Genomic DNA, 19,620 nt, shown 5'->3' with positions numbered 1-19,620 from the left:
CAGAGTGATGATTCAACATCTGACGCTATTCACATCCCTTATATACCACATGATGCTTGCTAAACAGCAATAAAAACAAAGAACACTAATGAATAATGAAGGAAAAGACAGACTGTTACTTACCATAAAGAAGATACCTTAGGCTGCAGATGGGCAGAATTAAAAGACACTTACATAAAGCTTTCAGCCACAGCCTTCACCAGTAAGTAGTAATCTGTCTTTTCCAACATTGTTGATATTCCTACTGGAGTTTCCATTATTTCAAGGACACTGATGCTTTTCTGTGAGTGTTTCCTTTATGATGTTTTCTGCATTTTAGCTTCTCTTTTAAAAAGAAAAAAAAGAAAGAAAGAAAGAAAAAAAAAGATTTGTTGCTGGAAAACTTCTGAAGTCCAAAAAAGGAGTTACAACAGCCATATATGGTTATCTGGTGGACCTTGCAGAACCAAATTCTAGGGCTGAAATGTATTGTTGACCAATGGGCATTAATCAGACTGAATACTAAATAAAAAATTAAATCCAATTTTACACAAAAACACAGGTTCTATCACTGTTGTTTTTCGTTCTATTTTGCTCTTATGTTTGCTATGACTTGTTAAGCAGAAATTTTCTTTCTATCTATAGAGTTACATTTGCTGTAATGTATCTTACCTGCATGTTGTTACTTCTTTCTTCTCACTGCTGCCCCAATCATGGCAAGCAAGTCATCCTCACTGCATTTGCTTCGTATTGCATCTCTGAAACAACAGTTAAAACACCCGTTAAACAGTACCAGGCAATTACCACACAGTGAAATGTTGGTACACTAAAAAGGAAGAAAAACTTTGCAGAAATCTTCAACAGTAATCTTGTAGTCTGTAGTAGGCAACAGCAGGATAACAAACCCACTGGACAAGAATGGGAAAGTCATGATAGAAGTTACTTTTATTTTTATAAATAAACAGGTATCTTACAAAAATGCTCAAGAGTATACATAGGATCTTGGGCTGAAGAGGTGGAGCAGAAACTGACATTAGTTTTGTTGAAGAGGGAGTAGTGGAACACAGCACAATTTCTTGCAAAATGAAGCCGAATTTATTGATAAACTGTTAATTAATTGCCAAGCTCACTAATGTGACCATTTTACAACAGGTACTTACTGCTTGGAGTATATGTGAATTTTCAGGCTTGCCTGATAGATCTGTTGCAAAAACACTTTGGGTTCCCCACCAGATAACATTATGCAAGTCCCTCCCTCAATATTTCAGTGACACAACGTTTTGGCATCTTCAGGTGGTGGTGATTTCCACCATCACTGCTGCAAGATGCAACTGGCAATTTCCACGTGACAGCTTTGAAATTTATCATGTGGATGACTATGACCATCATATTTAGAATTCAGAGGATTTCATAGAATACCTGAAGATGCTTAAACTAGAACTTTCAGATCTTTTAGTTAGCTCAAATGTTATATCATTACTTACAAAAGTGCCCCTGCAGCCCTCATTAGAGGTTATTAGCAGCAAGTTTGAGAAAGAAATTGTGGTGCTGTTTAAACATGTGCATACCTCATCCTATTTCTTATGTAACACCATCTACTTTGATCAAGTGGACAGTGCTCCCATGGGAGATCCTCTATTTCCCTTAGTAAATATCCAACATTCCTCCTTCTGGCAGAATGCTGAAGAGACATTTGTGGTGTGGCCCACATAATACAGACACTACCTATGTTCCTGCAGCATTTGCACTCACTCCATCTGAATATTCAGTTCACTGTGGAAGTACAATAAGATAGCAGCTTACCATTCCTGGATGTCACGGTTAGAAGAAAAGCTGACAGAACACTGGGGCATAGTCTCTACCGCAAACTGATACACGCAGAGTTATATTTGCGGTCCAAAAGTTGCCATCACCCTGCACAATGTGGTAGTGTCTTACACTCCCTGGCACATAGAGCACACGTGATCTCAGATACCGACAGTCTGCCTGGTGAACTGTAACACCTAAGAACAGTGTTCCAGCAGAATGTTTATTCTTGTAAACAGATTTGCAATGTGTTCTGAGCAAAGCAAGTTCAGTGTAGGGATGTAAATGAAGATACTTAGACAAGCACTGCAAATGGCTTTCTTGGCATATTTCAGTGGCATGTTTTCAAAAATAGAAAGAATCGCTAAGAGAAACAGAATCAAGTGTGTTTTTCGTCTACCAGCAAAACTAAGGAATTGTTTGGGTTCAGTTAAAGACAATCTTGACCTCAGAAAACACAGATCATATATAAGATCTGATGCCATTATGGGAAATCTTATATAGGGCAGACACCTCACATTGTGCAAGAACACTGTGTTCAACAGCGCTGACAAAAATGCCACCCAGTAAATTAGTGGTAGCAGAGCACTGCCTGAATACAGGGCACCACACGTTTCCCAAGAGGACTGAAATTTTATCCTCAGCATCATCACTCTAGGATTGTGTTTTTAAGAATGAGGCATGTATCCATACGATGGGCAATCTTACCAACAGGAATATGGAATTTTGACTAAGCACTGCCCAGAATCCAGCACTGACTGTCATGAAATTAAAACAGTAGAAACCAGATCCTCCGATGTATGACCTGATGCAGCACCTTGCAGAGAGTTAATTCAGCTTTTAACCACACGAGTGTCCAGAAGCGCAGTCATTGCCCACAACACATAAGCAGAAGGCTACTATGAATGGCATTTCCATCCAACTGGGAGTGCCTGTCCACACATTCGTACTCCTGCTTCTAGCCTGACAAATTTCAATTCTGCTGTGCGAATATCACCAGTCACATCTTGCAGCAGTAATGACAGGACCCACCACTACCTGAAGATGACGAACAGTTGTGTTGGTGAAATCTTGTGAGGCTTGCACAAAGTTATTCAGTGGCAAATCTGAGAAGGTTTGTATACATTATTTTTCTGTGATGCAGGTAATGTGCAGCAAAATGTGATAACTTTCTGCATTTGCCTTTTTATACATTTCAAAATACCCCAAAAATTGGTGATAAACACTGAACATATGACGTAACCAGATGACATACCCCACAGCATGTGCAGCAGTTGGGGCTGAGTGTAAAGGAATGATTGAGCAGTGCAATACTTTCATTTGAGCAAACAGAGCAAATTTCGAAAACATTTTGTAAATATGATCTGTTGTAAATGTAGATGTTACAAAATTATTGTCCCTGCTGTAATCAAGCAAAAGCAGTTCTGATTTTGTGTTCTTTGCTTCTGTCCCTTCTCTTTTTGTTTACAGACATTAGTTAGTAAAGAAAACATAGGTCATTTAATGGCAATGATGCTATTCTGAAGTTTATACTCATCTACTTGTTATGCAATATGGTAGGTTTTCATTGTACTGTACTTTGCAAGAAATCAAGGAAACTGCAAGACCGGTAAATAAAATAATAAACTTCAATATAAATACATAATTGTTTAACACAATGAAAAAATACTGCCTGCCAGATGCAAGACTCAAATCCTGAACACCATCACTAAAGTCGCACACATGTGTCCGTAGCCACAATGATATGAATACTTGACTTGGGTTGGGATGATCAAGTGTGACAGGCCGAGAGGTTCAACCACTGCAAGCATGGCAAGGTACATCATCTGGTGACATTTGTCATTCGCTTTTGACACATTTCCCAACATTTGTATCGTATCCAACATTTGTGATCCCATATGTCTTGTATTAAATTACTTGTCTCAGGGTCATATACAGTGCTTTGGAGGCTTTTAAATGATAATACGCATCACCCTGTCTGTGTGTGTGTGTGTGTGTGTGTGTGTGTGTGTGTGTGTGTGTGTGTGTGTGTGTGTGTGTGTGTTTATATATATGAAACAAATGCTAACAAAGAGATAGAGGGCCTGGCCAGTACTTACCTCAGCTCAGTACAGCCGATAGATACACAAAACAGAACAGAAAATTGACGTATCCTAGCTTTCGGAACTTCGTTCCTTCATCAGGGAGGAGAGAGGGGAAAAAAGGGGAAGAAGGGAAAGTGGATTCAGTTATTCACAACCCAGGTTATGAAGCAACAGGGGAAAGGTAAACAGGAAGGGTAGCAAAGATGGAGGCATGGATGTCAGAGGGAAGCCAAGGTGGCTGTAATTACTGTGCCAGCTTCAAACCAAGGAGGATGAATACAGAAGTAAAGAGGCACATAGTATAAAGATAAACGCAACTGTGTAGGATGAAAAGATGCGTGAATGGCTAAAGAGGAAAGGGAAAGAGGAGAAGACTAAAGAGTAAATGGGAGTGAGGTTGGTTAACATATGTTCAGTCCAGGGGGATGGCGGGATGAAAGGATGTGTTGGAGTGCAAGTTCCCATCTCCGCAGTTCCGAGGTACTGGTGTTGGGTGGGAGAAGCCAAATGGCACATATGGTGTAGCAGGTTCCTAGGTCCCTAGAATTATGCTGGAGGGCATGCTCCGCTACTGGGTATTGGACATCTCCTAGGCGGACAAGTCGTCTGTGCCCATTCACGCGCTCAGCCAGTTTAGTTGTCGTCATACCAAAGTAAAAGGCTGTGCAGTGCAGGCATGTCAGCTGATAAATGACGTGTTGTCTCACATGTGGCCCTGCCTTGAGTTGTGTATGTTATACCAGTAGCGGGGCAGGAGTATTTGGTTGTGGGGGGATGCATGGGGCAGGTTTTGCATCGGGGTCGGTTACAGGGGTAGGAACCGCTGGGTAGAGAAGGTGGTCTGGGAATATTGTAGGGTTTGACAAGGATGTTACGGAGGTTAGGGGGTCAGCAAAAGGCAACTCTGGGTGGTGTGGGGAGAATATTGTCAAGGGATGATCTCACTTCAGGGCTTGACTTGAAAAATTCATATCCGTGGCAGAGTAATTAGTTGTCGTATTCGAGGCCAGGATAATATTGGGTGAAAAGGGGGATGCTTCTGTGTGGTCTGGGGGTAGTAACATTGTTGTTGGGTGGGGAGGAATGTATTGCTTGGGAGATCTGTTTGTGGACAAGGTCTGCAGGATAGTTGTGGGAGAGGAATGCACTGATATATAATATAATACAGGGAAACATTCCAAATGGGAAAAATATATCTAAAAACAAAGATGATGTAACTTACCAAATGAAACCATTGGTATGTTGATAGACACACAAACAAACACACACACAAAATTCAAGCTTTCGCAACCCACAGTTGCTTCATCAGGAAAGAGGGAAGGAGAGGGAAAGACGAAAGGATGTGGCTTTTAAGGGAGAGGGTAAGGAGTCATTCCAACCCCGGGAGTGGAAAGACTTACCTTAGGGGGGAAAAAGGACAGGTATACACTCACGCGCGCACACACACACACACACATATATTCATCCGCACATATACAGACACAAGCAGGGTATATGTGTGGATGGATATGTGTGTGTGTGTGTGTGTGTGTGTGTGTGTGTGTGTGTGGCATACTGATCTGAACTATGCAGCCTTCAAATGGAAGTTTTTTGATCACTCCTTATTTTGCACCCTGCCCCCTTGGCAATATGTACCGCAAATCATCAGACAGACGACCTTCCTGCATGCTTCGAGCATCCCCTGGTGCTGTTCCGAACCAATGCTAATCTTTGTAACTGTGACGAGCAGTGTGCAGATTGCATGTTTGTATCCCACAAAGAGGTGACAGTTCCCAGTGGCATGAATGGTTACTGTTTATTGACTGTCACTGAGTTGGTGAGTCATTTGCTACATTGTGGCCCACCTGTTCACTGCTAAAGCCATGCTAGTCAGTGGTAACCCCTGTCAATGATATCCTGTTGCCCATAGCAGTTCACTCTGCTGATTGTGGTAGTATTTTCCTTGAATAAATCTGCTCACAGTACACCTTTGACACTGTGGTACAAGAAAGCCCAATGACTACACACCCTTATAGAATATGTGTCTTGACCCATGGGTACCCACGATATGGCAGTGATAAAATCACCCTGTGATCAACTGTCACACTGCAGCTGTAAGCTGCACCTCCTTTTTCAGAATACTCAGGTTTATTAATTTGAAGTAAATCAGATCTTTTGAAGGAAGATTTAACAAAAAGAGCACATCCAGGAAAGGATGAAAGCATGTCTAATTAACTGGAACACAAAATTAATAATTAGTGGTGACAAAGATCCTCTGCAATAAAAAATAATGTCCACTGACTTCATGTATTAGTCTTCAAGTGACAGAATATATGTAACGGTGTCCTTCTTATTTACACTGATTAAACAATGGAAATTCCAGGTAGGAATATCAACAGTGCAGGGAAAGATAGATCACTATTTACCGTAAAGAAAATAAAGTTGCACACAGGCACAACACACAAGCAAGCACACTGCGTGCGCACGCACGCACACACAGAGAAAAAAAAACTGCCAAGTCCAGCAGCTAGGGGCAAGCTGCTGGAGTTGGCAGTCATATGTCTGTGACATGTGCTTGCCTGTGTGTATGAATGTGTGTGTTTCTCTGTATCTCTTTTGCTGATGAAGGCTGTGGCCGAAAGCTTTGTGTAAGTGCCTTTTTAATTGTGCCTGTCTACAATGTAACATGTCTCCTTTACAGTAAGCAGCAATCTATGTTTTCCTATATTTTTCATTTACACAGATGTAATTAACAAATCAGAGTCTATTTATTCCAGAGAAGTGACAGTTTGTTCATGACAGTTCAGCACAAATCTGATTTTTTATATACAGCAAGGCTACCTATAAATTATTCTGTGTGCCAGTGTTCATGCTGACTATAGGGATTCACACTGATCATGTGTAATTTGACATCTGGTCCTGTAAACTTACTTCTGCTCAACGTGAAAAATTCTCCAATCCACGTTTTGTAATTAACCTTAACATATCAAATAATGCACCCTTCAATATAACTGCTTATTGTCCACTTCCCATCACTCTATTCCCACTGTCAACCCAGCTGACCTCTACTTCTAATCCAAAAACCATGGTTGACTCAATGTTTGCTATTGCAAGCTATTGCTATTGCAAAACAAAAGTGCCAGAGGCACCAGTAATGATATATAATTAAAAATACTAGAAAGTAAGGCTCACCGGTTAGTTCATGCTAAGACAAACACTACAAGTGTCTAAGACACTGCGCTCTCACACAAGTACGAGGTCTGAATACATTCCAGTTACGATACACTAAACTATTTCATTCACGGTGGCAATATACATACTCTCTCCCCAATAAACAGAATAGTTATAACTCAATTGTTCACAAGTGTATATTATGACTCTTGCCACAGCTATGCAGTCAGTATGCCACAGGCGTGCCATAGAAAGGGATCAGGTTCAATTCCTTGTAGAGCCGGGAAATTCTGCTCGGTGGACAGACTGGAATAGGGTACACTCTGCTTGTAGTTCCAGCTGAGGAGCTACTCAAGTGAGAAGTAGTGTCTTCAACTTCTGGAAGTTGATAACAGCCTGGAGAGTTGTATACTGACCCCCTAACTCTCCATAGATATATAGTAGAGGACATCTCTCGAAGAGCATTGCGTGGTCTTCTGGGCCCAATGCAGAGTTCCTTTATCAATGTATATTGTATATCACCACTTGTACACACTCATCAGCACAGTACCATATTGTCTCTTCACGTGGCAAATTTTTATTCCCTTATTTCCAGATAAACATTTTTCCTCTTCTTCTTCTTTTTTTTATTTAACTATCATTACTTGTACCACACATATTCCACACAGTTTATGCTCACTCCTTCAATGATACTGCCCATCCTTCTCTAGTGTGCGAGTTGTCCCTGCTTTCCTGCGTGTTTGTTGGTTTAAACACCCTTGTTTCAGAAGAGAGTGACAGCTTAGATACAGTCTTGTCAACATTTTGTATTTTTATTTAGCAATTATTGTTTGAGCCTTATAGGCGAATGTCACAAGATATTGTCAACCACTGCATTCACTAGATTGGAATGGGGTTCATGGTAACTTATCAATTCATTTTTTAAGTTGCTGTTATCTTTTTCATCCTATCTTGGACTAGCTTTTCCATATTCCCACTCTATTTTACGTAGTCAAACAGTTATCTGCCCTTGCAAACTTGCTCCTTTACTACCAAGTTAACTAATACTGGGCAGCCTAACAGAAGTTCCAATATCCAGTCTTTCACCACAATTCACCTACACACACTTTTCACTCACTGATTTTCTTTTTTCAATGTCATAAATATTTTGCTTTCACAGACTGCTGTGCTTTGAACATAAAATTGTAGGAACATCTGCGTCACATGTCAGTTTTTTTTTTTTTTTATTTATTAAAGAATATGTTCCTTGCTTATTCCTATCTGCTTCTGATACATTTCCATTCTCACTTTTATTTTGTTTTGATCCATTTCTTTTTTCTTTGATAGACAAGTCAAACAACAATGGCAATATGTTGCAGCCCCCTGTGTTTCACCCTACTTACTACGAACTTACTTTTCTTAGCTTCCAATTTCATTAGTCATTTGGTTTCTAAGATACTTAAATTAATTGTTTGACCCTGTATTTTTATATCTTATTTTACCTTCGGTTGATAAAGGATTTCTGTTATGCTCACAAAGAGAGAGCTGATTCTTCCCACCCCCTACCCCCCTTACCTTGTCCTGAAACAAACTTATCGCCAAGTATCTTGCAGTTTTTTCCCTATTATTAATCTCTTAGTCTAGTCATCAATTTAAAAGTGTCAGTTGTTGGTCCCATTGTCTAATAATTTGTACATTTATACACATGAAGTTCCAATTTTTATTTGGAACATATAGACTCTGATAATCATGAATCACAGTTCAAATGGCTCTGGGCACTATGGGACTTAACATCTGAGCCAAGGCAGGATTCAAACCTGCGACCGTAGCAGTCGCGCGGTTCTGGACTGAAGCGTCTAGAACCGCTCGGCAACGGTGGCTGGCGAATCATAGTTACCATCACATGGACAGAAATACTGTGTTAACTTTATTACAACCAAGGGACATAGCTAAAAATGTCTTTACATAATTTCCAGTCCTGATTACTTTCCTTTAATTTAATCTCACAAATAGGTTAGTGTAACATGATGTTGACAGGGGCAAATTATATATACTCACAAATTATTTAGCTAGAGGTATCTGGTTTGTATGTCTGGGAGGGAGGAGGGTGCAAGCTGAAAACTTCAAGAAAAGATTACTCATTTCATACCTGCTGGATTTAACTGCAGTTTATCTCTTCCATATACCAACCACATACCTAATGTGCATGGCAAACAGTTTAAAAGTATTATTCTATACTCAGCATTTGGAACTATCAGTTCCTTCATGAGATAGGAAAGAGGGATAAGTTCCTGAAGGTCTGAAAGGTCACTCGGACTCCACGACTAATGTGAGGACAAGAGGAACGAATGTGTCTATAAGAAGTTTTGGAATTTCACCTCTTGAACGTAAAATACTGATCAGTCTGTCAGTCTTCTAGTAATTTTATGGTTTCCTCACATGAAATTTCACTTGGACACGATTATTCTATGTTTCATCACTCACCTGAGAGATATCTCTGAATTCCCAAAGAGACACACCTCCAAATTGCCATCAGCTGTTATCCGTAAACGGTTGCACGTGCCACAGAGGTGTTCACTCATTGAGGTAATAAATCCCACACATCCCTTGAAGCCCAGGATATGGTATGCCTGCAAAAAGAAATTGTAAGAAAATAGCTACTGCTGTTGTGAAAATACTATAAATGTGTTGCTCACCAAGTGGAGGAAGGAGAAAACGTGCATTAAGGGGAGTTTGAACACCCTATCCTGACAATGTTAAATTTAGTGACTTAACTTCCCCGTATTTCAGGAACAACTGTAGCCATTGACAAGAAACTTTTACAGCACATTAAACTATATGTTCTGAGTCTTACAATAATTGCATTTCAGCCACTGCTTTTGGAAATACAATTTTTTAATTACACAGTTAAAATTTTGTGTACTTTTTTGTATGTTATTCTAAATAATTTTATTTATACATAACATTATGTTTTTCTTTTAGTTAAGAAGACTCAGGATACGTATGTTATTACTCCCTGAAAATTTGAATTCGCTACTCGAAGTAGTTTCTGAGATTTAGGGAAAAATGCAAGAGAAAATGTAAATTTTCAGGAAGAGTTTTTAAAGTTTTAATAGACTGTAACTCAATATATGCTTAACATTTTATTTTTAGTCACTCAGAAGCACCCTGCACCATACTGTATATCATCCTCTTGATCTTTTTTAAGTTTTTTCTTGTTTTCTTCTTTCTGGACTCCGTAGTGGCCAACTGTGCTGCATACTTTGCTTTACCAATGCAAACCTTATCCATCCATTAAATTCTCTGATGCAGTTTGCTCCAGAATTAATTCCCATATGTTGTAGCACTTTCACGCTACCAATGTTGCCATCATTAAAAGCAATAACAGCATAACTGACCCCCACTTTAGTGTCTTCATTACGAGAAAATCATTTTTTGGTCTACATCTACATCTACATCCATACTCCTCAAGCCACCTGACGGTGTAGGGTACCTTGAGTACCTCTATTGGTTCTCCCTTCTATTCCAGTCTCGTATTGTTTGTGGAAAGAAGGATTGTCGGAATGCCTCTGTGCGGGCTCTAATCTCTCTCATTTTATCCTCATGGTCTCTTCGCGGGATATACGTAGGAAGGAGCAATATACTGCTTGACTCCTCGGTGAAGGTATGTTCTCGAAACTTCAACAAAAGCCCATACCGAGCTGCTGAGCGTCTCTTCTGCAGAGTCTTCCACTGGAGTTTATCTAACATCTCTGTAACGCTTTCGCGATTACTAAATGATCCTATAACGAAGCATGCTGCTCTCTGTTGGATCTTCTCTATCTCTTCTATCAACCCTATCTGGTACGGATCCCACACTGCTGAGCAGTATTCAAACAGTGGGCGAACAAGTGTACTGTAACCTAATTCCTTTGTTTTCGGATTGCATTTCCGTAGGATTCTTCCAACGAATCTCAGTCTGGCATCTGATTTACCGACGATCAACTTTATATGATCATTCCATTTTAAATCACTCCTAATGCATACTCCCAGATAATTTATGGAATTAACTGCTTCCAATTGCTGACCTGCTATATTGTAGCTAAATGATATGGGATCTTTCTTTCTATGTATTCGCAGCACATTACACTTGTCTACATTGAGATTCAATTGCCATTCCCTGCACCATGCATCAATTCGCTGCAGATCATCCTGCATTTCAGTATAATTTTCCATTGTTGCAACCTCTCGATATACCACAGCATCATCCGCAAAAAGCCTCAGTGAACTTCCGATGTCATTCACAAGGTCATTTATGTACGTTGTGAATAGCAACTGTCCTACGACAATCCCCCGCAGCGCACCTGAAATCACTCTTACTTCGGAAGACTTCTCTCCATTGAGAATGACATGCTGCGTTCTGTTATCTAGCAACTCTTCAATCCAATCACATAATTGGTCTGATAGTCCATATGCTCTTACTTTGTTCATTAAACGATTGCGGGGAACTGTATCGAATGCCTTGCGGATGTCAAGAAACACAGCATCTATTTGGGAACCCGTGTCTATGGCCCTCTGAGTCTCGTGGACGAATAGCGCGAGCTAGGTTTCACACGATCGTCTTTTTCGAAACCCATGCTGATTCCTACAGAGTAGATTTCTAGTTTACAGAAAAGTCATAATACTCGAACATAATACATGTTCTAAAATTCTACAACTGATCGACGTTAGAGATATAGGTCTATAGTTCTGCACTTCTGTTCGACGTCCCTTCTTGAAAACGGGGATGACCTGTGCCCTTTTCCAATTCTTTGGAACACTATGCTCTTGTAGAGACCTACGGTACACTGCTGCAAGAAGGGGGACAAGTTCCTTCGCATACTCTGTGTAAAACTGAACTGGTATCCCATAAGGTCCAGCGGCCTTTCCTCTTTTGAGTGATTTTCATTGTTTCTTTATCCCTCTGTCATCTATTTCAATATCTACCATTTTGTCATCTGTGTGACAATCTAGAGAAGGAACTACAGTGCAGTCTTCCTCTGTGAAACAGCTTTGGAAAAAGACATTTAGTATTTCGGCCTTTAGTCCATCATCCTCTGTTTCAGTACCTTTTTGGTCACAGAGTGTCTGGACATTTTGTTTTGATCCACCTACCGCTTTGACATAAGAGCAAAATTTCTTAGGATTTTCTGCCAAGTCAGTACATAGAACTTTACTTTCGAATTCATTTAATGCCCCTCGCATGGCCCTCCTCACATTACATTTTGCCTCACGTAATTTTTGTTTGTCTGCAAGGTGTTGGCTATGTTTATGTTTGCTGTGAAGTTCCCTTTTCTTCCGCAGCAGTTTTCTAACTCGGTTGTTGTACCACGCTGGCTCTTTTCCATCTCTTATGATCTTGCTTGGCACATACTCATCTAATGCATATTGTACGATGGTTTTGAACTTTGTCCACTGATCCTCAACACTATCTGTACTTAAAACAAAACTTTTGTGTTGAGCCGTCAGGTACTCTGAAATCTGATTTTTGTCACTTTTGCTAACCAGAAAAATCTTCGTACCTTTTTTAATATTTCTATTTACGGCTGAAATCATTGATGCAGTAACCACTTTATGATCGCTGATTCCCTGTTCTGCATTAACTGTTTCAAATAGTTCAGGTCTGTTTGTCACTAGAAGGTCTAATATGTTATCGCCACGAGTCGGTTCTCTGTTTAACTGCTCAAGGTAGTTTTCAGATAAAGCTCTTAAAAAATTTCACTGGATTCTTTGCCCCTGCCACCCGTTATGAAAGTTTGAGTCTCCCAGTCTATATCCGGCAAATTAAAATCTCCACCCAGAACTATAACATGGTGGGCAAATCTACTCGAAATATTTTCCAAATTATCCTTCAGGTGCTCAGCCACAACAGCTGCTGAGCCAGGGGGCCTATAGAGACATCCAATTACCATGTCTGAGCCTGCTTTAACCGTGACCTTCACCCAAATTATTTCACATTTCGGATCTCCGTCAATTTCTTTTGATACTATTGCACTTCTTATCGCTTTAAACATGCCTCCCCCTTCACTGTCCAGCCTGTCTCTGCGGTATACATTCCAATCTGAGTTTAGAATTTATTAATGTTTACATCTGGTTTCAGACAACTTTCTGTCCCTAGTACTACGTGGGCATTGTGACCGTTTATTAATCAGAGCAGTTCTGGGACCTTTCTATAGATGCTCCTGCAGTTTACTATTAGCACATTAATATTGTTATTCCCTGTTGCATTTTGTCTACTTCTACCTTGCCGCATCTCAGGAGGTGTCTTGTTGGGCCTAGGGAGGGAATTCTCTAACCTAAAAAACCCACATGTGCACTCCACACATACTCCGCTACCCTTGTAGCCACTTCCTGCATGTAGTGCACGCGTGACCTATTCAGGGGGACCCTACTTTTCTCCACCCGATAGCGGAGGTCGAGAAATTTGCACCCCAAATCTCCGCAGAATCGTCTGAGCCCCTGGTTTAAGCCTTCCACTCGGCTCCAAACCAGAGGACCACTATTGGTTCTGGGAACGATACTACAAATAGTTAGCTCAGATTCCACCCCGCAAGGCTTTCCGCCTTCACCAACTCCGCTAACCGCCTGTACGAACTGAGGATGACCTCTGAACCCAGACGGCAGGAGTCATTGGTGCCGACATGAGCAACAATTTGCAGTCGGGTGCACCCAGTGCTCTCTATCACTGCCAGCACGGCCTCCTCCACATCTCGGATGAGACCCCTGGCAAGCAGACAGAGTGAACACTGACCTTCTTCCCCGACCTTTCCGCTATTTCCCTAAGGGGCTCCATCACCCGCATAACGTTGGAGCTCCCAATAACTAATAAACCCCTCCCCCCATGTGCCTGCTCGGACCTTGCTGAAGGAGTGGCCACATGTCCACTCACAGGCAGAATGGGCGATGCCACACGGCCAGCCTCCACACTGACCCTCCGCCTCATGCGCCGCGAATGCCGCTGAACCCGCCACTCCCCTTGGGAAGAGGGTGGCCCAACCGCACCCGGTACCCACAAAGATGTGTCAACAGAAGGGTCAGTGGGTGAAGCATGTAACACCTGGGGTGTACCATGCAACGCACCAGACTCCCCACTGCCGCTACACTCCAAGGCAACAGCCTGAAGAAGGCTAACCGCGGCCATCAACACGTTCAGCTGTTCGCGAACAGTGGCCAGCTCCTCCTGTGTCCGTACACAGCAGTCACACATCCTATCCATACTAAGAAATCAATTTACTGTAGAGAGTTAATCAACTTATAACTGGACTGCTAATTCACTAAAGGCGGCTGATAGTTGACTAAACTGTGGTTACTAGACACTTCCTGTAGAAAACAATGAAAATAGCACTACCTGCCTCTGGACTGTATTGAAAACAAACACTAGCACTACTGGCACTATGGCTGACTAAACGGACTCTCTCTGACTGTATTCAAAACAAACACAAAATCTATGGAACACTATTACTAGCACTCGACAATTAAAGCTTCCTAAAAGCAAAAACACACGGAAGAAGAAGTGACAAGTAAGAAAAATAGAGTTAAAACTTAAACTAGCGTAGCTCACTGCACAGCAGACGTGACGCAGACGGCAGTTACGATGACACTGACACTATAAGATTATTGAACGACTCATTGGGATTTTGAGTCTGACAATGCAGACACTTCTTCAATAATTCAGGATTGCCAGGTCTCTGTAAACAGATTTTATGATATCCACAACTGCTGCTGGGATAGAATGTTTATGGCTGTATGACCTGTTTGAGTACTGGGCATTGCGGTAATTGCACCATGAACCAGATCCAGGAGGGCAAAGATGGTGTACTGGTTTATCATCAGCTGACAGTCTCTGGAAGAAGGTAGCCCATACTGCCTGCTTCATTTTCAACAAATCCTCAGTATTATTTCTAATGGCAATCTCATAATACTGTTGTAGTTCATCAATCATTTTGTCTGTCAGCCTGCTTCTTATGGTCTTACCACCTGAAAGTTTCTTGTCTCTCAAACTTTGTTTCAACTTCCTCAATCTGGTACCCATCCTCTTCTGGACATGACCAGCACGTTCCATTTCTGTGATAAGCTTCTCACCATAAGGCTGAGTGGCTACTACACTGTTATATGCATTTGAGTCTGCCTAACCTAAGAACTTAGTGTAACACACTCGCCTTTAGTTTACAGATCGATTATAAATTTCAACAGCTGCACAGGCCTCCGTACGACTAGTTGTCCTTCATAATTTCTGTCACAGATATGCCCTTCTTCATTCCCTGATTTATACTTATAACAATGTTTGGTTAAAATCTGGAAATCTATTAGCTTTCCAGTATCCACACTGGTCACTGTAGCAACAGAATTCTTAGAACTGCAGCTGCGCTTCTACCAAGTGCCCCAAAAGCTACTGATATGTCAATCATACCATCGTTTATTTCAGCAGCTTCATTTGCAGCACCCTTAATTGACTCACATGCAGCTGATTTCACAGCAGCTCCAATAAATCCTGCATACTTGTCCATTTTACAAAGTGGGCGTGGCATATACATCATGACACACATTGTTTCTGCTGCAGTGTGTCCTTTGCCAATAGCTCTCAATCCATAAAACCACCTAACATTTATTTCAAAATAATTATCTTTACACTTATCAGAATTCCAAAATGAATGAGTATATTTGCAACTGGCAGAATTAATGATAAGTTTCCTGGCTTGTCCATTTGATACCTCAATGTCTTCATGTAAACTAACTGGCCCTCCACATACATACAGCACACACATTCACATAACATCCCTATTAGGATGTGTAAATGTATCAGAATATAACCTAACCTACCGTTTACATGAGGTTTGTTTTGAGATAACTGTGTTATCACTATGTTTCATTTTAATCTTCGAAGCACTAATGGGTGTTTCGCTAGATACTCATGAGTTTGCCAGTATTTCATTGTCTGTAACTTCACACACCACATGCTGAGCACAATGTTTCTCTTTATTCAAAATTTTATTACCATGAAACCCACATTTCTTAAAAACACTTCATTTTGGAGTCATACTTTTTGAGAAATTTACCAGTCTATTCGTCACTTTTCCTCAGAAAAACGTTAGCACTTCGATATACAAAGCATGTTTATACTATGAAAAGATACGATCCTATTTTTGACACTGCTACCAATACAAACACATAACTTAACCTTCATAACACAGCAATCCACAGCTTTCTACAGGGTGGTCCATTGATAGTGACCGGGCCAAATATCTCACGAAATAAGCATCAAATGAAAAAACTACAAAGAACGAAATTCATCTAGCTTGAAGGGAGAAACCAGATGGCGCTATGGTTGGCCTGCTAGATGGCACTGCCATAGGTCAAACTCATATCAACTGCATTTTTTAAAAATAGGAATCCCCATTTTTTTATTAGATATTCATGTAGTACGTAAAGAAATATGAATGTTTTAGCTGGACCACTTTTTTCGCTTTGTGATAGATGGGGCTGTAATAGTCAAAAATGGTTCAAATGGCTCTGAGCACTATGGGACTTAACTTCTGAGGTCATCAGTCCCGTAGAACTTAGAACTACTTAAACCTAACTAACCTAAGGACATCACACACATCCATGCCCGAGGCAGGATTCGAACCTGCGACCGTAGCGGTCGCGCATTTCCAGACTGTAGTGCCTAGCACCGCTCGGCCACTCCAGCCAGCTGCTGTAATAGTCACAAACATGTAAGTATGTGGTATCACATAACATTCCGCCAGTGCGGACGGTATTTGCTTCATGATACATTACCCGTGTTAAAATGGACTGTTTACCAATTGTGGAAAAGGTCGATATCGTGTTGATGTATGGCTATTGTGATCAAAATGCCAAAGGGGCGTGTGCTATGTATGCTGCTCGGTATCCTGGATGACATCATCGAAGTGTCCGGACCATTCGCCGGATAGTTACATTATTTAAGGAAACAGGAAGTGTCCAGCCTCATGTGAAACACCAACCACGACCTGCAACAAATGATGATGCCCTAGTAGGTGTTTTAGCTGCTGGGGCAGCTAATCCACACATCAGTAGCAGACAAATTGCGCAAGAATTGGGAATCTCAAAAACGTCAGTGTTGAGAATGCTACATCCAACATCGATTGCACCCGTACCATATTTCTATGCACCAGGAATTGCATGGCGATGACATTGAACGTCATGTACAGTTCTGCCACAGGGCACAAGAGAAATTACGGGACGATGAAAGATTTTTTGCATGCGTTCTATTTAGCGATGAAGCATCATTCACCAACAGCAGTAACCTAAACCGCCATAATATGCACTATTGGCCAACGGAAAATCTACGATGGCAGCAACAAGTGGAACAGCAGCGACCTTGGCAGGTTAATGTATGGTGTGGCATTAAGGGAGGAAGGATAATTGGCCCCCATTTTATCGATGGCAATCTAAATGGTGCAATGTATGCTGATTTCCTGCGTAATGTTCTACCAATGTTACTACAAGATGTTTCACTGCATGACAGAATGGCGATGTACTTCCAACATGATGGATGTGCGGCACATAGTTTGCGTGCGGTTGAAGCAGTATTGAATAGCATATTTCATGACAGGTGGATTGGTCATCAAAGCACCATACCATGGCTCGCACATTCACCGGATCTGACGTCCCCAGATTTCTTTCTGTGGGGAAAGTTGAAGGATATTTGCTATCATGATCCACCGACAATGCCTGACAACATGCGTCAGTGCATTGTCAATGCATGTGCGAACATTACGGAAGGCGAACTACTCACTGTTGAGAGGAATGTCATTACATGTATTTCCAAAGGCATTGAGGTTGACAGACATCATTTTGAGCATTTATTGCATTAATGTGGTACTTACAGGTAATCACGCCGTAACAGCATGCGTTCTTAGAAATGATAAGTTCACAAAGGTACATGTATCACATTGGAACAACCGAAATAAAATGTTCAAATGTACCTACATTCTGTATTTTAATTTAAAAAACCTACCTGTTACCAACTGTTCGTCTAAAATTATGAGACATATGTTTGTGACTATTACAGCGCCATCTATCACAAAGCGAAGAAAGTGGTCCAAGTAAAACATTCATATTTCTTTACGTATTACACGAATATGTAATAAAAAATGGAGTTCCTATTTAAAAAAACACAGTTGATATCAGTTTGATCTATGGCAGTGGCTTATAGCAGGCCAACCATTGCACCAGCTGGTTTCCCCTTTCGAGCTAGACAAATTTCGTTCTTTGTAGTTTTTTCATTTGACACTTATTTCGTGAGATATTTGGCCCGGTCACGATCAATGGACTACCCTGTATATAAAAAATTACCGATTTTATTAGGTCTTGAAGTAATGCATGTAAAAATTTTAACATTTTCAACTGGTGTAGATTATATTTTAGAAAATAAAATAAAATACTTCCCACACAAGTTTATAAGTAATATACATTTCATTTTACTTGGAAAATTGCAAATTTTATAATCAGATAAAAACCCGAAAAAAAGAACAAGAATGTTTTTTCCTTCTAACTCCCCTTAAAGTTACGGAAATGTGCTAGCTTTCAGAGCCAGTGGCTTCTTCTTCTGGCAGAAACAATGAAGGGGAAGGAAAAGAGAAGTAAGAAAAGGTTTGTCAAGGTTTAGGAAATGGGGAGAGTTGCAGAAAAGCTGCAGAGAAACCCAGGCCAGGACAGACTTACTGAATGGGATGAGAAATATGTAACTAAACCAGTCCATCTCTCATACCACCAGCAGATGTGAAGTATTCTTGTGATTGGTAGTAAGCCATAAACATTAAATTATTTTCAATGTATGTTCATATGTAATACTTCACGTACCTTTGAGGTATCATTGGGCCCATTGGGAAGAGGATCAAAATCAGGCCACTGCTTTCTAATTATTTGGAGCATTTCACTAAATGAGACCATCTTCCCATCATTCCATTTGTTGCCGCTGAAAGGCATGTACTCGATAAATCTTACATCAACATTTTACTCTTTTGTTAACTCCACAAAACTGCACACTTCATCTTCATTAAAATCTCACATTACAACACAATTCATCTGTGGAAGAAAGACACCATTAAAAACTTGGTATCAGATAAAGCTTGGTTTAAACAGAGTTTGAAAGACTTTTCGATAGGCAACTCATCCTACTCTATAGATGAATATCTTAACAGTGGCTGTTAGGCCAGCTTAAATAAGAATGTCTGTTAGATTTCAGTTCTGAGAGCACTTTGTCATAACAGTCCAGATTATGTACTTTTTGTTTGATAAATTTATTAATAGTGCATAACAATGTTTCAGTCTGACAGCGTATCAATTCTGAAAATATTAACTGTTCCAGTTTGTATTGTATTCACCTAGTTTGACAATCTCCTGACAAATGATCAGGGTATTCAAATGTTTTATATTTTTTATGTTATACTTTCTGGCATGTTACTCACCCATGAGAATCATCTCATGTTTTGGGTCTTGGAACAAAAGCTGAATCTAATCTAATCTAACCTACAAAATAATGGTTCTACAAGTCTGTTGTTATATTTGTATACCTCACTGATTCTGTTAAATTAATCTTTTTCTCTCTTTTTAGAGAATG

The 19,620-nt window shown here is 40.5% G+C and overlaps 1 protein-coding gene across 1 annotated transcript; it reads right to left on the bottom strand.

The window, feature by feature from the left end:
• Positions 1-661: 661 nt before the first annotated feature.
• LOC124776182 (molybdenum cofactor biosynthesis protein 1-like) lies at positions 662-18,986 on the bottom strand. The gene is made up of 3 exons (XM_047251015.1): positions 18,861-18,986; positions 9,483-9,628; positions 662-737 (listed from the first exon to the last, which is right to left on the bottom strand). Exons 1-3 carry the CDS (start codon positions 18,984-18,986, stop codon positions 662-664), a joined length of 348 nt encoding a protein of 115 aa, XP_047106971.1.
• Between the last annotated feature and the right edge of the window lie 634 nt (positions 18,987-19,620).

This window comes from Schistocerca piceifrons, chromosome 2, assembly GCF_021461385.2.
Source record: "Schistocerca piceifrons isolate TAMUIC-IGC-003096 chromosome 2, iqSchPice1.1, whole genome shotgun sequence".
NCBI lineage: Eukaryota > Metazoa > Arthropoda > Insecta > Orthoptera > Acrididae > Schistocerca > Schistocerca piceifrons.
This window is presented reverse-complemented; position numbering and strand designations above follow the sequence as displayed.